At 50.6% G+C, this 24,617-nt stretch overlaps 1 protein-coding gene across 4 annotated transcripts in view; it reads left to right on the top strand.

The window, feature by feature from the left end:
- rap1gds1 (RAP1, GTP-GDP dissociation stimulator 1) overlaps nt 1–24,617 on the top strand; it is an 84,386-nt gene that overhangs the window by 38,071 nt on the left and 21,698 nt on the right. For 2 of the 4 annotated variants that reach the window (XM_028805119.2, XM_051929791.1), the window contains exons 2-4: nt 11,552–11,662; nt 14,512–14,634; nt 24,109–24,234. In XM_028805119.2, the coding sequence (XP_028660952.1) occupies nt 11,552–11,662; nt 14,512–14,634; nt 24,109–24,234 (360 nt within the window). The remainder of the gene's footprint in view (nt 1–11,551; nt 11,663–14,511; nt 14,635–24,108; nt 24,235–24,617) is intronic. The other 2 variants (XM_051929790.1, XM_051929792.1) reach the window with 2 other exon arrangements.

The following is a 24,617-nucleotide window of genomic DNA, read 5'->3' as shown; positions in this document are numbered from 1 at the left end:
CCCCTGGCCTTACTGCCCTTCCATTTAGTCTCACAGTATATCAACCTTCCTTCTCGTCATTTTATCTGCTAACTCTCTCCCCTTACCAGTCATACTGCCATCATTCACAGTTCCTACCCTCAGTTCCACTCTCTTTACCTTCCTCCTGTCTCCGGACACTCCTTCTCCTCCTCCCAGCAGTAGCCCAATTTCCAGCAGCACCCTGTTGGCTAACGGTACTGGTGGGGGTCGTCGTTAACCCGGGGCTCGACCGATCCGCTATGGAAATTTGTATTGTTGTCCACATATTGATTTGGCAAAATTTGACACCGGATGCCCTTCCTTACGTAACCCCCCTCCCCATTTATCTGGGCTTGGGACACATTGGCTTGTGCATCCCCTGTGGCTGGACGATTTTCACTAAAAACACGTGATTGGTCAGTTGGCTGATCGTTCAGCCTCCTCTTTTCTGGACTCTTCGGTGGTATAGTTGTGGTGACTGAGGCAGCACACGTCGAGGCTTACATTACAAGATTGGAATATTAGCCTTTGTGTTAAAGAAAGTGGAGTAATAAACTGAGAAAAGAGAATCGGAGAAGTCGTCCTGTGAAGTTAAACAGATGGCAAGATAATGAAAACTGACCGGTTTATTGTGTCCTTTAATTAAAATGGATGCCGTCGGAGTTTGAAATACAGCAGCCTTTAAATTGGAAAAAGAAAAGATGATAAAGCCGAACTTGAAATTGCTAACAACATTAGGCTTTGTTCACTTCACAGCAAAACGTCTTTTACTTCTAAACGGGTTAAGCATCTTAGTCTGTGACTGCTGGAGAAAAGAACATTCAGGAACATTTGAGGCTTTCTTAAAGATTTGTGTGGCGTTCATTATTTGTTGCTGTGTGTCATACGGTAAAAGTTGTGGTGAGGAACAAAGTACTGCATAATTAACAGTGTAATTGATATTTATAACGACACCTCAAGAATTAGGAGTGTCTCGAGGATACACATCTGTACAAAAAAGTATAAATATAAATCTCTTTTAATAGTGCAATTAATTCTTAAAAATGATTAAAACTGGTAAGTGCAGGAACGTTTACATTGAAGAAGTGTTTCACTGCCAATGCCAATTAATTGTGTGTGTGTGTATCTGTGGACGGCCCTGGAGCGCTGTGCCCGTGTGTCCTGCCCTGGCGTGCAGTGCCCATCTAACCTGTTGGTGTTTCCACACTTGTATTCTGTGATGAGCAGAAGCCACCTGCTGTGGGGGACCACTGGGCTGACCGTCCATATCAGGCCTTCCAGCCACAAGCATAGCTGCAGTCTTGCGCATCTCCTTTGGCGCCGTGCCTGTTTTCCCAATTTCGGCTTCATTTTGGTGTTCAGTGCCAGGAAACGAGCAGCAGGACGGGCGAGTGTGTGGGAGCCAAGGGGGCCACTTTATCGTGTGGTGCCCGTTTGTCGTTTATTTGGCAGAAGCCTTTGCTGAAGGAGTCTTCTAGAAGCCGGACACGGACTGACAAGCGTGTGGCCTCGATGACTCAGCTTCTGTCCAAAGTGACTTACACACACACACACACACACACACACACACACACCCCAGGTGCAGTTCTTTCCCTCATTCGGTAGGTCAAGCTGCTCACTTGTGGGAGACTGAAACTGTGTGACCACCGTTAGGAGACCCTGGTGCAGAGGGCCGTGACCTGGGGGATCTAGTGGTGCTGAATGAGTGGTCCGTTACCCCCCCCCACACACACACCTTTTATGTCCTCCTCGATTGCCTCTGCCTCCTCTTTGATGTTCATCTTGATTTTTATTTTTTCTGCGTGATCTCCAGATGCCCACTGCAGCCCCTCCAAGCTCTCGCCTTGCACTCCTCCCATACATCACGTATTCCGCGGTTCTCCTTCATCTCTCACGTCTGATGCATTTGCACATTTCTGTCCTCGGCGGATTGCTGATGCCTTTTATACCTACCGTGGAAAAGTAGGTCAGTCTACGGGCTCGCGTCGTGCTGCCAAGGCAGCCTGGCAGAAAACCTGACTGAGTGCGTGAGGACCACTGCGGGGGCAGCAGTGCTGCCCACAGGACCCTGCTGGTCCACTTTGTGTTCTCCTGCCCTCTGCATTACTCAATAAACTAAAGTGCATCCTCTGCATGAGCTGGCAACATGGTGGGCGAGGCGGAGTAAGGTGGCACAGGTCTGAGGAGCAGTGGTGGTCTTGAGAGACATGAAAAGGAATAGGGCTCAACTGAAAGGATGCCCAGGACCACTGAGATTGGGGGGGGGGGGTCTGTCCTTGATCAAATCTCATCCAACCCTAACTCTCCTGGTGGGGGCCATGGCAGCAGCAGGTCAGCCCAGCCCAGACCCCCCCGTTCCCAGCTCTCCCTGGGCAATTCCCAGGCATTCCCAAGTTTTGGCTGTCTCCATGGCGATCCTTTCCAGAATTCCCTGGGTTGCAGTCCTTTAGGGTGTCACTGTAGTGACAATCTGTAAGTCACCCTGGGGTGTCGAAGCTTGGCTTGTAGTCTCTTTCTGCTGTTAAATGTGAGTCCTTGCTCACATTTTTGGTTACGTATTTGATTTACTCGAAGGTCTCTTGACATTGGTTCTTATTTTGGATGTCCTGGGAGAGAGCAAGTTGATAATTGATGTTGGTGGTCCGGTTTGTGGAGCTCCGCTAAATGGAGAGAACCCGATGGATTTAAAAACTCGCTGGGACCTGCTGGGAAAAAAGAAACCAGAAGGTCAAATGTCAGGCTGCACAAACATGAAGCTCTGGTCCGCAGAACGCTGCTGTCAGCTCACCTGAGTCGGTCACACGGAGAGGAGGCGTGGGGGTCCAACACTTCACTGAACCTGAGGGCCACCGTGTAGGACAAAGCCGTGTCACAGGTGGCTAAATGGCCAGATCTGTCACTGGTGGTGGCTTGTAGTCCAGACATTGTGAGTTTGTGTCTCACATCTGCCATTGAGGGGGGGGCCCCCCACCATGCCCACCCTGAGTGATTCCTCGCTGGCGTCCATTCTGCAGTTCATAGGTTCAGTTCTGGGGCTGACATGAATATCTCCATGTAGTAATTTAAAGAATTACTTGTTTTGAAAGTGCCATTTGGTTTTCAATGTGGGCGTCCGCATTTGGTGGTCCCGTGACGTCATTAATGTGACACTTTGTCAGATGGTAGCACACAGCAGTCAGACGGTTAACATTTGATTTTGGCGAGAGGACTTTGTGCTTTTGCCCGTTCAGATTCTCATGCCCCTTTTTTGCCCTTGTGGCCAGTGTGGTACACCGTCCAGTTTCACACCCCGTGTGCCCTTCTTACCTTTAATTGTTCTCGTGCGTTTTTGGAATTGGTGTCTCCAGTGTTTTGTACCCCTGCTTGTTTCACGACTGCTCCAGGGTCACTCTGAATGTGAAGACCTCCGTTTTCTGGTCTGCCTTCTCTTCCTTTAACTCTTTATCAGCACCAGAGAGCTTACGGGGGTCTTAGGCTGGTTAGAGCACAAGCCAGTGCTGGAGACCCTACTGGCCACTGTGCTGATAACAGAATCGGCCAACTGACGTGGGCCCACCTACACTTGTCATCCGGTCCATCCTAGAGCCTCCTGGAGTTCACCCACCGCTGGCGTGAGTGGCAGTAGGTAAGGGTGCCGAGCAGGACGCTTGGCTCACGTAGACTCAACAGCAGCTCCACATTGTCCTTTTTTTTTTATAACTAACAGGTTAGGAGGAAGACCCCCTTTCATTTTACCAAAGAAAAGAATGCAAAATGGCACACCATCCTTGGGGTCTTTGATGTGTAAGTAGGGTATGTGCCTCAGGGGCCGACGGCCTCCCCACTGCAGCCTGATGGTTTGAGTTGCAGGCGTCTGTGTGTGAAGTGCGTCTTATTTTAGGGATTGCGCCTCCTTGTTTGTTACAAGCTTTTTAAATTAGAGCTTTGTGGTGGGGCAGCTTATTGCCCACTCTAGCGTGCTAAGAGCCTTCCCAGCGATGCCCATCTTGGCAGTTGAAGCCTCAAGTCACTGAGCTCTTCATTAGAAAGTGCGGAGATGCTGCCCTGGATAAGTTGGTTTATTGGTCTTTTTTGATCGAGCCGCCCGGTGGGACCTCCTGAGACTTGGTGGGGTCCCGTCAAGGTTGCTGGATATCACGGCCGGCCTGTACTCGGAGTGTTGTGCAGAGTGGAGGCAGACCCTCTGCGTTCTTCCCAGTTGATTCTGGGGTCTGTTCTGCTCCTACTGTGTTCAATGCTTGCATGGAGTGGGTGGTGGGCAGAGTTGTGGGATCCAGCGGCTGGGGGGCATCTTCTGGTGGAGAGAGGTTCATTGATCTTGACTTTACTAACGATGCTGTGATCTTCACAGAGTCAGTGGAGGCTCTGAGCGGGCAGTATGAGGGTCTGGGCTTGCGAGGGTCCTGATAAAAACCAAAGATCAAGGCCTTTAATGACCTCTTAGACACGGCCATCAGCAGGGTGTGTGCCTGTGGAGGGAGTGTCGACCTCGTCATCGAGAGGTTTACTGACCTTGGCAGTGACATTCATGTCTCCGGTGACTCTTCCAGTCAGTAGACAGATTCATGAGGTCACTGGAATGGGGTGGGTGGCGCTCCTGATATTGGCAAAAGGACGAAGGTCCGGGTCTTTAGAGTCCTGGTGCTCCCTGTTTGTGAGACAGGGACGCCAACCAGTGACCTGGGTTGAAGACTGGACTCCTTCATGGGTGTCTCTTCAGAGGGTCCTTGGGTGCCACTGGTTTGACTTTGTGTTACTCACGGGGTCCCAAATGAGACACATGACCTGCATTGTGAGGGAGCGTCAGTTACCCGAGGGTGATCGGGCTCACGGGACCCTCATTGTTGAGTGGTTGGACCAGGCCCTGGGGATGCCCACGTAACACCTGGCTGCAGCAGATAGAGGGTGTGACTGGACCGCCTGTCTGGCTGGGGGTGGCCAACCAGGATCCCGAGGTGTGTCGTCGTTCTTTGCCAGTGCCTGACCTGACCTGTTGCTTTTCATCTTATTTTTCATAATCCAAGTGTTATAAATTCTGTTTTTTGGGATACTGTAGTTCTGTCTTTGTTGTTGTAATATTATGACTTTTGTTTATGTAATGTGGTGTTAAATATTTTGTAATGGTGGTTTTATATGCGGGGGGCACGCTTCCCAGGTCCTCCCTGCGCTGACTTTGCATGTTCTCCCCGTGTCTGCGTGGGTTTCCTCCCACAGTCCAAAGACATGCAGGTTAGGTGCATTGGCGATCCTAAATTGTCCCTAGTGTGTCTGTGTGTGTGTGTGTGTGTGTGTGTGCGCGCCCTGCGGTGGGCTGGCGCCCTGCCCGGGGTTTGTTTCCTGCCTTCTGCCCTGTGTTGGGTGGGATTGGCTCCAGCAGACCCCATGACCCTGTAGTTAGGATATAACGGGTTGGATAATGGATGGATGGATGGTTTTATATTAATAGTCTTCTGTGTTATCTGCCCTGTCTCCTGCATGGTGGGCCCACCCAGCATCAGCTGTATGAAAGCAGAACCTGCAGCTGCTGATTACGTTTGTGTTCTCGATTTTCTCAGTTTTTGCTTCTCTGGCTTTTGGCCCCTGTGTTTTGGTTGACCCTAACCTTACTTAATATGCCATTGGCAGCAGCCAAGGAAATGCCAGTGACCGTCACGCCATACAACCTGGCTGATGTGGCAGCTGACGCGCCTCATGTGTGGCTCTTTCCTTGTGTTTCTGTTGCGTTTGGTCCACGGCTCCTACCTTCTGCTCCATATCAAACAGTGGAGAGCCCCAGCCTCCCCAATGGTCCGAGCCGTCACACCGCACTACACAATGTGAAGACCCCCTTGAATGTCAGGGGATGGCAGTTTGAAGTGACAGAGAAGCCGGCGTTTTCTTCCGGCACCAAAGATCTAAGAATGCTGCACCGCTGTAAACTCGGGTCTTTCAGTTTGTGTCCAGTTGCGTTTTCCACACAACCCAAGTTTCTTCTTTGCAAGTCTGGCTTGGGCAGGCGGCCCCCTCTCTACTAACACTTCCTGATTTGTGAGACTTGAGTAAGCTGCTATTACAGAAATCAAACGTTCAGCTGAGAGAAAAACTAAAAGAACTTGCAGTCCGACTGTCTAGAATACTTTTAACGTCTCCAGTGACAAAGAAGACCCCCAACTCCCTGCATTCCCCCCCGGTGCTTTGCTTTTGTTGCGTCTTTTGCCTTCCTTGCCCTTTTAGTTTTCCTTTTCCTTTAAATAAATTGTTGACATTTTCTTACACAACTTTGTTCTTGTTGTCCTTTTGGACCAGAGGTTTCACAGATTCCCTCCTTTTGAGTTTGGGGTCAGGCTACCTGTGGTGAGGCCTCTCCTGGGTGAACTGCTGGTTTTTTCAGGCCTGCTCCCCTTTTTATGCTTTGGTGTGCCAGGAGTTACAACAATAGAAGCCTCATGGAAAGGCTGCAAAGTAGAAAAAAGGTCATCCAGTCTCCTTCTGGTGGGTCTCCTTCTGGTGGTCCAACTGGCCCCTGGGTTTCCCGGCTTATTATGCTGACAAGTCACTTCCTCACTCAGAGTGGAGCTCCAGCTAATGTGGTTGTTAAATAAGTAAGTCGAGAGAGGGATGAGTACAGGGAAAGCACACGAAGAAGGTCCTCATTCTGGTCCATCAGCTAAGGGGGCTTCCCCACTCGCTGACCTCCAGGTACCTCAAACACTCCCAAACTCCACCATCTGGGGCCTCTCTCTCTCTCTCGGCTTATTTGGACCCTCTTACTGTCCTCCAGTTGAGCCCTTGACCCGACCACAGTCCGTGAGCGTCAAGTGGCTACAAAAGCCCCCGAGTGGTCACTGTTGGGATGAGTAGCGCTTTTAGCTCTCCGAGACCCACACCAGGCCTTAGCGCCCTCTAGCGGCCCCAGCTTTCAAAGTCATTAGAAGGTCCAGCCAGACTCTGAGTGCCACTGGGCGTTTGTTAGCTTGTGGGTAAGGAAGGTGGCACGGTTGTGTCATAAATAAATAATTATAAGAAAAGGCACAGTTGTGGTCTTGTGACGCGTAGCGCACTTACAGTAAATGTTCATGAACACTCAAAAGGCTGCACACTTTTACTGTTCAGGCCAAACGTTTCCATCCATTTCTTCTACAGACTCCCAGACTTGCTGTTTCACAACGCCACAGCCATACATCCCCTTGGGTGACCTGCAGACCTTAGAAAAAAGTGAATTTGGGGAAAACGTGGCCAAAACCCCTCCCCAAATCGGGCACAGTGTGGCACACAGTCTTGAAAAACGAAGATGTTCAGTAGGAGGCTCTTAGACAAGCGGAGCCGCGCAGCGCAGCCATGAGATGTGCTTTTTATTCAGACCTTCCGTAGTCGCTGGCGTGGCGTGCGCACTCTTTGTGTTCGGTGCTGCCAAGTGTCTCTTGTGCCAGCTGTTGTCTTGACGACGAGCTTTCACTTTTGATGTTGAGTCGATCTTCTGTGCTTGACAACATTTGACCAGAACCTGTTACCCGGGCACCGGGGTGGGTCTGAACAGTAGTGTAGGACCCCTAAACAGTGCAATCAAGATGCAAAATGCAAGGGTCAGGGTGGGGCCTGCAATCCCTAACTTAACACCATGAAGCACCTGAAGAATAAAAGCTGTAAATGTTAAAAACCTGCTCTGAATAAAGTTCTACATCACTCACTGGCTCTTACTGTGACCCTGAGAAGATACGGACGCTTGAACCTCTTTACAGGTCCGGTGCGGCATGTGGGGTGGGACTGAAGGTTTGAGTGGCAGCAGGGTGCGTGGGGCCAGACCCCAGAGAAATCACATATGGGGTGGGGCTAGATGCTTGAGTGACAGCAGCTTGGGTGGAGCAGGTGCTATATAATTGAGTGGCGGCATGTGGGGCGGAGCTACATGTTTGAGTGACGGCAGGCAGGATGGACTGGAGGTTTGAGTGGCAGCAGGGTGGGTGGGGCCAGACCCCAGAGTAACCACTTATGGGGCGGGGCTACATGTTTGAGTGACGGCAGGGTGGGTGGGGCCAAACCCCAGAGTAACAGCATATGGATGGGGTGGGGTTTGATGCTTGAGTGGCAGCAGTCTGGTGGCCAAAGAAACAGGAGCACCTCCCGAGATTTCATGGAGGATGGCAGAGAGTGCGAGTGGGCGCCGCCACGCCTTCTGTCTTTGAGTTTTAGTCCGTGTTTCTCCTCTTCTTGTTCTTTTGTAACCGTGTTGGTCCTCTTCCGGTTTCTGAACCCCAATTTGCTAAAGCCTCAGTATGTTCAGTCTTCTCGTGGAGATCGTGACATTTGGAGCAGGTGACACAGAATGAGGACAGGCTTGACATCAGAAACTTGTGTGGCCAGCATGTGCTGCGTGTGTGTAACACGGAGGCTGTTTAGTGTTTTAAGAATTCCGTCATCGTGATTTTCATTCTGTTTTTCCCAGGTGTTCGGGTCGTTTAAGTCGTTATTTCCTAGGGACACTGAAGGAGTGCCAGCCTTGCATTGTCTTGTATTGTTTAACCCCGTGTCATTATCATCATACAGTTAAGGATGAGAACTCTGCAGAACAATCTCATGAATGTAAATCTCCCCCTACTGCTCTCTTCTTAATGCAGAAGAGGCCGTTATTATCTCACCTGCTTATTCCGGCTCGGGCCTATCCCTGTCCCAACTACTATGGGGCACAAGGCAGGAAGAGTCCCCTGGACAGCTGAGCAAATAAAGAAAGAAAATGGCCAACTGACGTGGAAACCAGGGAGACGAAAACCAGCAGCCTCCGCACTGGCATCGACCTTCAAGCCCACAGATGCCTGCCTGCTTGTACCCAGCATTTCACTTGGATTAGGGTAGTGGACACGTTTATCCAAAGCTCCCGCCAAATGGCCTGCACTGCGGCGTTCTCTCTGGCTCAGCGACTTGTTTGTGCTGTTGGCGTCTGCTTGAGCGTCACTTGCTAGCAGCTAAACTTCAGGAAAAGAACGAGAACGCAAGACGTTGTCATCGGCCAAAGTGACCCCAAAAAACTCCACGGACCCTAAAGACGCCAGGTTAGGATGTCGCAGAGCGAGCGGCGGCATCTTGAACTGCTCAGGGCGTCTCTTGTCCTGTGGTGTCTGCACAGGAATGGCGTCTCTCCGTGCGGCCCCCTCTGCCTTCACCCAGGGGGGCACGTCCTGCTCACACCATTCAGGTCGAGGTGTTGCCAGGGTTTCATCGCCGACTTTAGTCTTTTTTTCGATCCTTGTTCGCTTTACTTTGCTGTGTTATTTCTGTACGTTTTGTTAATAAAATGTGTAAATCATGTTTGTTTTATTTAATTCTTTAATAACGTATTTCATCAAGGGGATGGGGCAGACTTTATGAAGACCTCTGGGGGGCCGCAGCTCATGGAGGAGTTGCACACAAAGTTAAAAATGTAAAATTCCGAAGGCCGTATTTCAATAAAATCAAAGTGAGTGTCACACGGAGCTGGGAGAGGACGTCGGTTAAGGGGAGTCCTTGTGTCATAACGTCTGTATCTTCTCAAAGACGGCTGAATACTCGGACTAAAACCGAACTTTGTCATCTCTTCCTTCAAACCATCGGGTAAAACCCCCAATTTAAAGGACTGTGCAGCCGCCGGCCTGCTTGGACCTCCCGTCGCTTTGTTTTTGACGCTCTGCCTTTCAGACTCTTGGCTGCAGTTTACGGATTTGCTCTTACGATTTTGTGACGTGCTTTGTGTTTCTGTAGCACCTTATCCCTGAGATCACTTTACAAAATGAAATGAGCGACACGTCCATATGAACGGTGGAGATGTTACGACACAAACACAGCTGAGCACTTCAGGGAACGTGGAGTAGTAAGACGGCAAAACCACGGAAAGTGGAGGGTAAAACGGGCCTCGCCGTCAGTGCGGGCACACGAGTGAGTAGAGCGGACCGAAAAGAGGAAAGACCACCAGGGAGTCGGTGAGCGTACAGTAGAAGAACAAAAAGAAGGAGCAGGTGAAAGTGGAGACGACCCGGAGAAGCCCGGACTGCTCAGTCTGAGGGGGGACGACGCTGACCCAGGGGGAGACACCGCGCACTTTATGAAGGAAGATGAGGCGGCATCAGCATCTTGTACCAAAGAGTCCAGCCAGTCGGTCCTCAGGCCCAATATGCCAACAACAGTCTCTAGGGTCCTAACGTGGAGCTCACACTCCAACCCCGTGTTCACACGCACCGTCCTTTACACCGAGTGCTGCTGGACCGATCTGGGTGGGCTCGCCATCGCACCCTTCAGTACGACTGCCCTCCAATGGCAGCGCCTTTAATAAATCAGAAATGGTGTTGAGGAATAAGAGTAAAACGTTTGAAATACAAAGGCCTTCAACCAAAACCCCTAAGATAGACACCCCTGGAAACGCAACGAAAAACGCAACCATAACAGAGCCCACTATAGAAGGAGTCTCCACCTCGGGGACACGGGTGACACTGCATAGGTGACAGCAATCCAAAATGACACCAAGGTGACGAGCGGTGAATGGCTGTGATGCCACCAAAGTTGTGTTCAGGCAGCCTGATGTCCGCCACGTCCATCAAGCGCCTTACAGGATGGAGGAAAGGCTCCTCGTTGAATAAACGTTCTTACTGCTCCATGGTGGACTCCCTTGTTGTTCTGGCCAGGGTGTTTTTATGGTTCCCCTTTGAAGATTAGACGGGTGGGCGCTGCCAGCCCTCTTTTGCTTTTCTTTTCATTTTGTCGCTCGCCCGCTTGCTCCCCACGGCTGCCGAGTTGTTATCTTTGTCTGCCCGTTGAGCCGATTCATCCGCCTTCATTCTCGTTTCAAGGACATGTCGGCTTTCGTCACCATAACTGCGCTTCTTTGTTTTCTTTGTCGGGTTTTTGTTTCATTATTTATTTATTTATTTATTTATAAGAAGCTTTCTGTGGACGTGTCTTCACTTTGTCATCAGGGCTCTACAAATGACGACAAAAGTATCCATTTAAAGTTCAATTCACCACACGGCACATTGTGTACAAAGTCTGAATACTGTGTGTGTGTGTGTGTTAATAAATACAAGTACAGTACACACGTAGACATTCCTATATATCTCCTATCTCTCGATGCCCGCGTGTAACGTTACAGCTTACGGGTGACTTTGTGTTTATTTCACTAAGGTTTCACCTGCTGGTCCCTCTCATTCCTTACTGCACTCGCTTCATTCTTGGTCCGCCGGGGGTCCGGTGTGCGTGGCGGTCGATTTGGCCGACTCTGAACTGTGCCTAAGCTTCGTTGACCAGCCGCTCTTTTCATTTTCAAGTCTCCCTAACTTGACTGTTGATTAAAGGATGAGAAACGCCCCTGGAGATGCCCGCCATTAAACCTTCTCAACATGCCAGCTGTACACTTCAGTAAAGTTTTGTGGTCCCCCAGTTGAGCTCCTGTTCAAGTCTCTCCTCTGGTAGCATTTTCAGGCTCGGTGACCTGCAGGACCACTAAGGAAGCTTGACCGAGGTTTTTGGGGCCTGCTGGTTCTTTCCCAGTATCCAGTAATCGGTGTGGTGTGATTTACGGTGGTGTTCTTTGTGTTTTTTGTCTCTCAAGCAGATTCCTTGTGCGAGACCCTGCAGAAGCTGAAGCTGACCGCTGCGGAGGGCGGCGTGGACAATCTGGAGCGGGACCTCGACGGCTTGCTCAAGGCCTTGGCTCACAGCAGTAAGTTGCATTTGTCAGCAGTTGACAGTGAGGCTCAGGCAGGGACACCGAGGTAACAGTGGCTGCTGTCCTCCTACTTGCTGGTGATGGTGAAGGTGTCAGAAGCTCAGACGCTTGTGGATTACAACCTTGAAGCTCCAAAACAACCCTTTGGCTGACAGTGTGGATAAAGTGGGGTCTTGTGAGAGATTAACTGGGCGGGATAGAGGAGGCGCCCGTGTGCGGAGGCTCGACACGTGTGTGTTGTGTTCGGTGCTGGCATCGTGCAGTCTGAGTGTAACCTCCCTGGATTTATAGCCAATGCAACAGAACAATATTCTCACAATATCACGTGATACTTCATTTGCCTTTTGAATCATCTCCGCATGTTACTTGTTGCATCGCCCTAATCCCCGAGGTCCGTTGCAGCGGCTGCTTCCTGTAGATCCGTGTCTCCCATCTAGCATTTCTAATTGCCGTTCCTTTTGCCCACAGTCCCATTTTATTCTTTTCTACCCTACGTTTTCTCCCAGATCGTCCAGGTCTGCTCGAGTCATTTATGCTGCGTCCTCGGCATCTGCTGCCCCTTCACTTTTAGCGTCTTATGGGAATTTCACAAGTTTACCAGCTATGCCAACATCTGTGTAATAATAGAAGTGAGACCCCTGAGGACCTCGACCGCTGACCCCGGTCTCTTTGTCACCTGACCTGAGCTTCATTGGAGACTTTCTAGTGGACTGGCCTGGCAGGGTCTTCCTCTCTCAGGTCCTGGCTGCACGTTGTTTCCTTACGTCTATTTTTCTAGTTTGATTTTTTAATTTCACATGATGCCCAAGTGAGACTTGTCGCTCTGTAATCCGTTTTGTGTCCTGAAGTGTAGGAGTGAGCTTGTGTTTGAACAGCAGGAGGCTCTCCGTTTTACTAGCGACGACACAAGCTGGTCATTCAAAATTCTGATGTGGCTGATCGTGGAAAAGACAAAAACACGAGTGTAAAGTTGAGTCGTATCAGAGTAGCACAACGTCTCCCTCGGTGTGAAGAATCTCTTCTCTGTTTTATAACACATCGAACAGCCGGACGGGCCCTTAAAGTCGAGTCCCACCCGCAGTGCCCATCGTTAAGTCCGTCTTCTCTATCGCCCGTTAAACGTCTGCCTCCTAATCCCAGACTCCACATGGCTGGACACTTTTACTGGGTGGAGTGGAGTGGAGTGGCCGGCCAGTGACTGTTCCCACTCCCAGTCCCGATTGTGTGCCCCCCCCCAACACACTGGCCATTCTCCACTCGAGGTATGATCCTGGTGGGATCAGCTGTGTCTGAACTTGAACGTACTTTATTGCTGTGTGGTGGCGCCTCTGGGCCTTGTATTTCAGTCTGATGGGCCCTTTGGAACGGCGGGCTGCAGCCCTGCACTCGTCTCCATTCCTCTTTCAATTCCGCCTTCCTCACTTGACTGAGCTCCATGGCCTGCCTCTGAATGTTCAGCAAGGTCCTAAATTACGAGCCGAGGACCCCCCACTGCCGCGCCGCTCGTGTTACCGTATTTCATGGCTGCCTGTCAGCTGGCTGCCTCTCATTGCATCGTAATGAGCGCATTAAGAAGATGTAATTAATTCAGAAGGGCCTGGCCATCCAGAAGAAATGAGCCTGGGATTCAATCCGGCCCCGTGATTTGGCCTGCTTCTCTATGCCTCTCATTTATTTTGTTAGTTTGATTTTTCCCTGGCAGGAGACCCCTGTAGTGCCGGTGAACGTGGCCTACGGGAGAGGCTGCCAGCCTGCTTGATGACTTTGCGGCGCTGATCGCGATTACAAATCTCCCCTTGACTCTCACTGCTTCAGTCGCCAGCAGGTTACGGTTTGGAGTCAAGTGGCACGCTGACCCTGGTGGGCCCGCAGTGAGGCCTTGTGGGTATGGCAGTGGGCTTTGAACCCCAAAGCTGTGTGACGCCCCCCAGTGAGTGACGTATCCTGCCTGTGCTCTGGCTGTTAGCCATAATAGAAATAGCTGGAGACGTTGGCATCATAGCTGTGTGCTCAGGAGGAGCCCAATTTAAAGTGAGGGCTGAACACCGCGGTGCCACCCTGTTCAGTGGAGGTTGACTTGAGTGGTCGTCATCAGCGACGCCTCTGTGGACTGCCGCCTGACTGCCTGAAGAGCCTGGGCATCGCGTGTAGCACCTGATCCGCCACCCTTCTCTTGCCTTGTGCCACACTCAAGATCTACTGAGAGATGGTGTGTGTGTGTGCGATCGTCACCACATCTTTATCATCACTTCCCGTGACGTCATTCGCACGATGATTGGAGTTAAGTGACGTGATTCAAGGTGGCGCTGTGTAAATAAGGAAAAATATGGCAGGAACAAAGACAACTTTATTTCACATCGTAATTAGATTTACAAACATCAGAATCTTGAAATATTGTGTGTCTGCGCCACAAGATAGATAAAGTGAGTGACGCGTGTAAAAGTGCCACTCAACCTCCCAGCACAGAATAAGGCAAATGAAACTGGAAAGAGGGGGAACTGGAAAGCACGGATTAGATCAGCGCTGAATGCCCAGTATGAAGCGGGCAGCGGGACTCGTGTCTGCTTTGTGTTAGAACCCAGCGTGGACCTCCAAAGGTTTCTGATCTTCTCCACCCCCGTCACGATGCCAGCCATATTGGACATGTGATCTTGTCAGGGTCCGCTCACCTTCACCAGTTTTACTGCGTGTTTGAACGGTTCAGTAGTTGTTTCTGTGTCCATTTTGTGATTTTTAAAGCTGCGCTCTACAAAGACTGACTGGACTGAGCTGGCGAGGACTTCTGGGCAACTTTACCTTCACTGTTTCTTTTTTTTTTGTTTTGTTTTGTTGCTTTCTAACAGATGCAGAGGCAAGTGAGAAGATCCAGGAGAGTGGCATTCTGAAGGTGTTTCTGGACCTGCTAGCCCCACAATCCTCCTGTGCACCAAAGGTAGCTAACATCATAGCAGAAATAGCCAAAAATGGTAAGTTTAGCTGCAGCTGCATTCTCTTCCTGCCCCTCCTTACCGTTTAGTGCCACCACGTTCTTGGGCTGCATTTGGGGTTCCCAGCCTTTATCTTTGTGTGGGCTGCCGGCGGAAAATCGTCAACTTTTGCAAACCACACCAATCTCAGAGCTTTGGCTGATAATGAAAGTTTCACAGATTGTATGTGTACAGTGAAGCCATCCAGGAGGTGGACAGCCTCCCTGAGGTATGGCTGAGGAGGAGCTGCTAGGCTTTCCCTTCCTTTCTCTGTAATAGTGAGACGAGCAGGGGACATAAACCGGCCAGCCGCTGATAGGACAAGGAGAGTGAAAAGTAAAAAAGAATCCCAGGAGCCCCTCGGGGTCTCCTGCTGTCCACACTTATCTTAAATGATGGCTCAGGTCCACATCCCTGTAAAGGAACTGTGGGAACAGCAGAAGGCCAACGGAGGTCCAAGCGAGACGGCAGCCCCTCGGTGTCCTGATGAGAGCGAGGGGAGCCTGAAGCAGATGCCTGGCCAGCGGTTAGTCCAGCTTGTGCGTGGCAGGTGACGCCAGTGTCCCCTCACGTTGGCAAAGCTCGTTAGAAACTTGGAGGCTAGTCGGACACTCCTGGTTGTTCTGATTTCATTTTCAAGCTAAAGCACTAGAGGGCGACGGTGAGGACAGATCTGTTTTAAACTGGTCACATGACAGCCCCGCCAGGCCATCTTGCTCTCTGGACAGAGGATGTCACTAGCCAGGCCCATAAAAGGCCATCATACGAAGAGGGATGTCCTGTTGGATGGCACCGCTGCGTTCAGATTTTACTGTCGCCCTTTGACTTTGGTTGTCGGTTATGTATTTATTTATTTATTTATTTTTCGTATATATATATATATTTTTTTTTAAAGAGTAATGTTCTTTAAACACTTTTTTTTTTTTTTACTCACAACCCGCTTTTGCTCTTCTTACTGTCCTTGAGAGCCACTCCATGATGACTGACACATCAGAGAATCACCGCAGACTGTCACAGTGGGGGGTGGTAGGTGCCACTCGGGCAGCCGTTCTGTAAACCAGGACTAGTGTCCAATGTAGGGCATGTGACGGCAGTCCTCCGCTCCAGAGCTCAGCACTAGAGGGCGATATGGCGGCCATTAATGACCGATGATTCGGGGGTAAGGTGGTTCTGTCAGGTACTGTAGTTCTACTGTGACATCTTCATGACATGGGACAGTAAACTAAACACACCTTGTAAACCTGTGCACACCACAACATACAAAAGCACAGACAGATTGTTAGTCTCTAGTGCCGCCTGTGCAGTGAAGACCAGCAACACTAACGAGCGCGCATGAAAATCCCACTTGGCGTACGTCAGCCCGTTGGGAAGTCATACTGGTGGCGCCCGACCCTGGCAGGTTCACCAGGTGTGCCGATGGAAGGGAGATATCAGGTTAGAGTTGCATACATGCCAGTCTGTCTGAGGCCAATACTGAGTCCAGTGGTCCGCTCCAGTACCGTGGGTGGGCCGACTCTTTGAAGGTGTGTCACGTGAGGTGCGTGTCCTGCGGCAGCGTGAGGGAAGTCCTCGTGATGGCCTGGGGGTGTCGTCGTTGCCTGTGATCGGTGACACGCCAGATTGCGAGGCAGCTGATGAGAATCCTTTCAATGGCGTGCCTGGTGAGGTGGCGGGGGACTTCGGGAGTCCAACTTCTCAGGAAGTGTGATGGGCCGCGCGCGCCACAGGATTTAGTTTAGATCGAATGATTAACTATTTATTGGTTTGTTTGTGTAAACAGTTAAAGCGGGCACTTACACTGGCAGATGAAGGGGTACAAAGGGGGCTCCAGTAAGCCGATAGCTGTGCAGGTGAGTGTGCCTGAGACATGTGGAGTCGTGGGATCCTTCTTGTCTCATACACGCCTGGCATGAAGAGAAGCCATAAGAGTAGAAGCTGCCCGGGTAAAGAGAGTCCTTACCAGGGCGTGGGCATGAGAGCGAGTGCCCGAGCCTGACGCACGTGGGTGAGCTCGACTGAGTTCTAGGAGGAGGGATTGTCATGTCGTGCTCCCTGATTGGAGGGAATGGGTGTGGCGTCGGTGATGATTGATTGGTCAGCAGGACTGGGTTTATTTTAATTGACATCATGGCACTGATGTTCATTTTTGGTTGCTTTTTGTTTGGACGCTGGAGATGAAAGAAGTTCTGTCTTCACGTTTTCTGTTTGTGTCTGTGTCTCGTTTCTCTTCACCACTCGCCCTCGGTCATAATCTGCAAGGTGCCCAGGGTGTAATCCTGGATGCAAGTCCAGGCGTTGCCATGTCTTCTTGCCCGGGGTTAGTGTTGTGTGTCCTGGTGAGGTGCCCACTGATGTCCTCAATCACCTCCTTTGCTTTTGTGATGTTAAGGCGTATAAAGCTGCTGTCCTTGTGCCGTGACAATGGGTCTGCCACCTTCCTTCTTGGTGATATGGAGTTCACAGCTTAGCGCTACGGGCACAACCCTGAGGAGTGCTGCTGCCAAGGGGGGTCTGCCTGTGAGCCGCAGATGGAGGTGTCGGTCCAAGGGAGTCGGTCTGTCAGTATGAAGGTTGTGCTGAAGTCTGTGAAGAGCACTCTGACCTGAGTATCCTTTAGCCAGGCTGCGGGGCGCTATATGGCACTCACGCTCACTACACCCATCTCTCTCGCTCGCTTCATTTCTCCCAGTCCTTGCTAAAGCCTTCGCTCACAGGAGGAGTGCTTCAAGTGCCAAGCACGGTTTTCTGTTAATGAACTCGTCTGACGATGGATGATGGAGCCGTGGGTGAGAAAACTCGGAAACAAACATGACAGACGTTTCCATCGAAAGGTCATTTGTTAATTGGGAAAGCAAATAAGCAGACGTCCAAGTCGTCCCTGCCAGCTTATGCACTGCAGATGGCATGAAGACAGGGTGGCAGCGCTTGTAGCCGTCATCCAACTGCTTTGTTGTAAGCGTTCTCAGGGAGCGAAGACCTTGTTCTCTGTTTGCGCGTGTGGCGCTTGTGTATTGTGTGGCTAATCGGCGCCCCGTCACGCCTTTGCCAGTGTTGAGGTGTAAACTGCGCTCTGCAGGCCCAAGTGAACGTGGGCACGACTGCAGGAGAGGCTCGGTGTTAACTCACTTCAAGACGCAGTGCTGGTCCAAGAAGTGCCAGCTTGTCGTGATTTTCTGATGCATTTTTCTGGGTACCTATAAAGTGTGTCGTTACTCCGTAAGGCCATTTTGTATTCTGGTAGTTGAATGGCAAACCTCCATCTTGTGGACTTCTCTGCATGGCCAGCAGCCATATTGTGTGCTGTCACCGTGCCTGCTGCTGGTCACATGACATGCAAGTCACATGGTATGTCATCAGGCCCTCCCTTTTTAAGATGGCGTCACACTGTCGGCCAAATCCTAGCGTTAGGGAACAGAATTTTTCTCTTATTAGAACGTTTGGTTTGTGGCTGGCGTCCTGGTTTTGGCCTTTTGCTTTCTTTATTTTGATGGTTGACAAATCCTCCTCCTGTTCCCTGGCTACGCTCTTGAACCCTCCATGGAAGTTCTAGTCACTCCAACAACGGTGATGGGCAATTTGTGAACGGCGCGTTCTCTTTGAACGACTCCGCTCAGCGAGTCACCGGAATCGATTCTTCAGCACAAACAAATGGAGGCAGCGGAGGTCGCCAGGAGCTGTGAGGCGCAGACGTGAAGTAAGCGAAGGAGAACTCTGTCGTTGATCAGTCGTCCACTCGTTCATCACGCAAGCACCATAAAGTAACAGCGCACTGACGTCAGAATGTTGTCATCGTTCAGGCCAGTTTGTTAGGGGAGTAATAGGAACATGTGGTGGACATTCAAGAAGGTAGGCGACGCCTCCTAAAAATCTCACGTGAACTCCTAAGGGTGTTGGACGCTTGTTACAGCTTGAGGGACGTCGTTGAACTGAGCCGTTACCCGAGAGCGAGTCGCACGATTCACGTTCATTTGATCCATGAAGGAGTCGTATGATTCTCGCTGTAGTCCATCAGAGCGGCTTTCATGAACACAAACACGTCGCCCGATTCTCGCTCACTTGTTTTACGAACTGAGCCGTTACCCGAGAGCGAGTCGCACGATTCTCAGACTCGAGTGTCTTATTTTAATTGTTTTTCTCACTCTATTGTTACGTTTCCGTAGAGGTTAATATCCAATATGAATTACCGGTGGGTGTACAGTAATATATCATTTGAAGTCTCTTAATATTGAAGTCATTTGTGATTCATTCAAGGGGGGCTTTTCTGAAAAGGTTTTTTTTTATTTTATTATGGATAAATGAAACAAAGTGAATTAATCCAATGAATCAATTTAAATAATCGGGTACTTCAAAAGAACCAAATCAGTAAAATGATGACAGAAGGACAAAATAAAAAAGAAACTTAACTAGAGACGCAGTATAGGAAATAAAAAGGACGAGGAAGGGAGTGCAGCGTCATTTGACACCTTTGAACATTCCGGCCTTCTGTTCTTAGTAATTTAATAAAACGAGAGCAGAAGACAAGTGTAAGTAAGGAACACATTCCTCAGATAAGTGGCCACGCTGGTCTCTGAGGGTGACACCCCGCCAGCAGGTGTCCTCTGTCAGCCGTATTTTACGTCCTGTCATTTGTTCTTCTGTATATCGTGAGCCCATTTCTTTCCCTCTGGCAGTGGGACTCTGCTCTGCACATTCGGTGTTAAATGTTGGAAATGCGCCATCTGTTGAAATGCATTTTGTAATAAAATGCAGTAAGGTTTCCTTTCCAACGGATGGTACACTACAAACAATGGGTCCCTTTGTTAGGGTTCATTATATGTGCCATGTGTTAGAAATGCAGTGGTTTGATTAGTACACACAGCACAGGCCTAGTAATGGGTGTATGAGGAGTGCGTGCCACCAGTGATGTCCCAGGTGTCATGTCCATTGACATCATTGAAGTCAGCGAGTGTTGATGGACTGGGCCTTCGATTGTAAAATCTAACAGAAAAGGCACAGGTGGATCCAAGCTGCTCCTGACCTTCCTTCTCCTGGACCCGCGGCTCTTCACCGTTTGCCAAGCGAGTCGAGCGCTTCAGCCTTTGAAAACACAGAAGGGCGCAGCGTAGCGTTTGAAAGTAAGAGAGAAATGTTAAACAAGCAGGAAGTGGCTGATGATGTGTGACGCCGAGGATCGATTACGCCGTTCTCTTTGCTCAGACACCTGGGAGATCTTCATGGAAAGGTCATTAACAAGAGAGCAAGTGGAGATTAAACTGGAGGTGGCATCAGTTGTGCCATGCATCATGATAGGCAGGCCGGCTCAATAAGCTATTCATATTTCGTTTTGTGTAAAGTAAGGCGTAGAGCCAGGGGGCTCCTCAGGTGATTAAGTGCTGTCACGTCGATAGAAGGCCGGGGGCGTTTAACAAATAAATGACAAAGGAGGAGAAAGAGCCGCCTGCCCGCTGCTTCCACTTCACCTTTAAGACGGCGCAGAATCCGTAAAACGTCTGTGTGGAAAGCAAAGTTCAGCCCTCCGCTCAGATCCACCTGAAGAGCGAGGCTTTGGACTGAGGTCGGGGCTTCACTGTGTGACCCCGAGCGAGTCGCTTCACCTGCCTGTGCTGAATCTCCAATGGTGTAAGCCCCCTGCCAGATGAGAAGTAATGAACATGGTGGGCTGCGTGGCCGTCGGGTCCTTACACTGGAGATCAGCCGCCCAGCACCTGTGGAGAAACTCACGAGTGACCATCTTATTGAAGATGTGGCTGGAGCCCAGTCTGGGGGGCACCCAGGTGGTCCGTTTGTCTTTCTGATCTTAAGGTTCACCCTGAGGCTCCAGACCACTGGGTCTGGTGCCCCTGCCTAGACCTGCCATTTTTCTTTTCTCCGTTCTGCTGTGGTAATAAAACACGAGACGTCAGACAGACGAGCTTCTCCTGTGCTCGTGAGGGTCCGTCTACCTCGCTGCTGTGTTCTATGCATTGTACTTCTGGCGGAGGGCTGATTGGTTGTCAGCTCTTGTGCACACAAAGCCCACCACTATGAGTATGTGAGGGGCGAGCTGCCGACTCGCTGAGATTACGTGTATTGGAGGCTCGGAGTTCAAAAGTCATCCGGCGTGACGTGGCCTTTATGTGACACCCATATCTGTAGTCCTAGACATCAGCAGTGGCCTTTTGCACTGCGCCCTCCTCTTCAGATTGACTGGGACGGCGGCAGACGCGTCACACGAGCAGGACGTTCACGTTGGACCTGAGCTGGCGCCACTCGAGCGCCTCTCGTCTTCAAACAGGCGCAAATGAGATGAGATGTTTGAGTTGCTTTTTAGGTTACCCTGTTGCCATGGGAATGTAACAGGATCTAATTGGAGTATGTGGGAGAAAATGAGAGCCCTGGATGACAAGTGCCTGGTGGGCCTGGCGGGCCTGCTGCCAGTCTGAGCCGCACGGCTTTAGCTGGCAGCCCTTAAGGGCGCAGATTTCAGCCTGGAAGATTCCCATGTTGACGGGTGTCCTCCGCAGAGGCTTTGTGCCAATGTGCGTCACTTTCAGTTCACTTCATCCTTGTCTTTACCCTTTGGGGACTTTGTTATGCCCCCCAGCTAGAGGTTTTCGGAGGCCTGCCCAGAGGTGAGGGTCTTGCAGAGGGCTGTCAGAGCAGCCGATCGAGTGTGCAGACCGGGGACCCACAAACTGAGCCCAAAAGGGAGAGACAACCCAACAAGAGGTGCCATGTGAAGACAAATAGGGAGAAGGACACCACTTTACTGTCGTGTGTGTTGATTGTTCTGCCAAGATGGAAGGAAACAGCAGGCTAAGTGGGTACAGCAGGAGATGAATGAGGGGGGAACTCGTAAAACCCAAAAGAAATGAGTGAAAGGCTAAAAATCCAAAATAAAATTGAAATGCCAAAGCCCTAACCATAAAGCAGAAATCGGCTGAAAATGCGTACCAGAATCTCAGCTCCTGATAGCACAGAAAGGTTTTCAGTCAAATCCAGAAACTTGACGCCATCTTAGACCTGTGATGTCACACACACGGTGACTTCCTGTCACAAAGTAGCAGCAGCTCAAGTAACAATAAACAATGTGACCGCCACCATAAAGAAACGCACTGTAAGGCACAGTAAGTGCCACCTGGATGTGCCCATAGAAATGGAAGTGCCTGCCACACAGCCTTCATGTAACTGGGCATCCTGGTGACCAAGCTGGGCTCTCTGGTTGTGCCACGGCAGGCTGCCCTGTGAAGCAGGAATACAGTGAGCCAACAACAAAGCGGGCACAGTTAAGCGTAAACTAAACAGTGTTTTATTACACAAATCTGTAGTCCCACAACGGGTATCCAAAAGGCTGGCGGGCACAAAGGCAACCAGTCCTAGGCAGAGGTGCCCAGAATCAGGCGAGGTCAGAAAGGCTGTGCACAGCACTGCAGCAAAGACCCTCAGGTGGGCTCCCACCAGCCCTCTTGTCACGTGACTGCAACAGGACTAATGATGGGCAGCAACAGACCCTGCCAGGCGGGGCCTGAGCCACATAGGAGGAGGAGTAATGACCAGGGGCGGGGCAAGACAAGTTTAAAAGGAGTGGCTGGGGTGGAGCAAGTTAAAAAAGGAGAACTAGGGGCGGAGCAAAACATCCTAGATGGGGGTGGAGCAAAATCGGGGAGGAAAGGAGGTGCTGAAGTAACTGGGCGGAGCAAAACAAATTAAAAGGGAGTGGCTTTGGTGGAGGTGAAACAGGCTGGCAAATCACAAGCCAACTCCTGAAGTGCCCAAAATGATTTGCTAGACTTCATTAATATTTGTGTGACCTTTGCGGGTATCAGAATTTCAGGTTCGGGGCCTTGCTGAAGGGCCCAGTGGAGTCTGATCCCTTCTGGCAGGAACGGAATTTGAACTGGCAACCTCCCAGCTACCAGAGCCGATCCTTAACCTCAGAGCCTCCTCAAAATCCTGGAACAAAGTAAAAGTGACATTAAATGTGACATGTGCCAAAACCCTAACCATGTGACATTGACCTGTAATGCCAGCCTAGAGTTGTCTTTTTTTATTTTTGCTGTGGAGATGCCAGGCGGTGGCACTGACACACAATGACTTTACAGTTCATCAGACCGACATGGCACTACTGCTTGGTCACCTGACTTATGTGCCAGGTGGTTAGGACAATGTGACAGGACAATCTGAACGCAGCGAGCTGATGAGTTCTGGTTTGTGCCACACATGTACTGCGCAGGACTCCATAGCATAAGAAAGGATTTTAGCAAGAAGAGGCCAGCTGATGGCCCCAAACATCTGCCCTCCAGTCCTACCAGAATGAGTGGCACGCCCAGGTGTGCCCCCGGCCCTTGTGCAGGAGCTTGTGTTAAAATAATCGATGGCGACTTGTGATGTCGTCGTGATTTTGAACACTTCAGTCGTGGCCCCTCTTAAGCTGATGCCCTTCAGTGCCCCCTGCCAGCTTCATGTCTTTCCTCTCAGGTGTCTTCTTGTCAACTCCTAGCACAGGTAAGTGACTGGGCTTCAATGGGTGGACTTGAATTTGTGTTCATCTCTTTGGGCTTGAAAGCCTGGCAGCCATCTGAAATCAGCTGAGGGATGGGATTGGCAGGTCAGCAGCAGGAGATGGCAGTTGTCACTTTATGTTTACCCTTTAAAAGGATGTGGGGGTCCACAAGGACACACGTGGTTTGGATTATTTTTCAACACAAGTCTGATGTCCCTTTTTCTTTTGTTAACTTGTCACACACTTACAGTGCGCACCTGGCAGGATCTCCTTGATTGGACAACAGAGCAGCTGACCAAGCGTTGGTCCGCCCTCTAGAAAGTGGGACACAAAGGCCTGAGTGGGGACCAGAGGGGCTGTGCTGCCCTTTGGAGGGTTGAAGAGATCCCTGTGGCCTCCTCTGACCCCAGAAGTGACCCTGGAGTGAAGGCTTGCTGGGAGGCTGGTACTGAGTGCCCCTGAGCTGCACCCCACCTGCTGAAGGGGACCTGGCCAAGACGACAGCACAATTTGGTTCCTTGTGTCTTTTTCTTCGTGTTGTTCCTTTATGCCAGCTCTCCCGTGGCACTGATGAATCGGGTGGCTGCTCATTTGTTAGAAGTAACTCACGATGGGCCGATTGTGCTGGCGAGGACTCTTCTGGTGGCTCTTCAACCTTAGCAGCTGAGTGACTCTAAAAAATGAGCCTTAACTTAAAGTTGTAAAAGGGTGCCAGGGTGTAGCGTACCCGGTCTTAGTGGCAGACGTCCCTGCACGTGTCTTTTCTGAGCTGCACTTGTGTGTTTCCGCTCATTGCGGCTGGCATTTGAAGCCTGTGCCCCGTCTCCGCCATTCTTTATGGCAGGTTATTGACTCGGGCCTGCTTTCTCTTCGCTTGTGTTCTGCTCTCGGTGATGATGATGAGGGGGCGTTGGTTCCCCCCGAGGCCGCGAGGAGAAGCCCGTTTAACCTTTGGAAGTGCCGTTCTAACGAGATGCCTCTGCTCTTTTCAGAGTTCATGCGCAGCCCTTGTGTGGATGCCGGGCTGATTCCACCGCTGGTGCAGCTCCTCCACTGCAAAGACCAAGAGATCCTGCTTCAGACGGGCCGCGCCCTGGGGAACATCTGTTACGATAGCCGTAAGTAACGGAGGGCTCGGCCGGACCCCCGCCAGCTCTCGCCCTCCACTTGTCTTGTCTGTGCGCCGACTCGTTTAACCCTCCCTGTGCCTTCACACTTGCAGTTTGACACTGAAATCGAGGCGAAGCGATCACATCGAGTGTGTGTGTGTGTGTGTGTGTGTCTGTGTGTGTCTGTGTGTGTGTCTGTGTGTGTGTGTCTGTCTCTGTGTGTGTCTGTGTGTCTGTCTGTGTGTGTGTCTGTGTGTGTGTGTCGGGACCAGTGAGGGGGTGGCTGATGCCCAAGACTTTATAGAACTCTAGATGTCATCGTAAATAAAGAAGGTGACAGCAAATGACTTCACCACTGTGCCTTGAAAGGCTCTCGTCCTGTGACCACCCTG

Source organism: Erpetoichthys calabaricus, chromosome 7 (genome assembly GCF_900747795.2).
Source record: "Erpetoichthys calabaricus chromosome 7, fErpCal1.3, whole genome shotgun sequence".
In the NCBI taxonomy this organism is placed as follows: Eukaryota; Metazoa; Chordata; class Cladistia; order Polypteriformes; family Polypteridae; genus Erpetoichthys; species Erpetoichthys calabaricus.
This window is presented reverse-complemented; position numbering and strand designations above follow the sequence as displayed.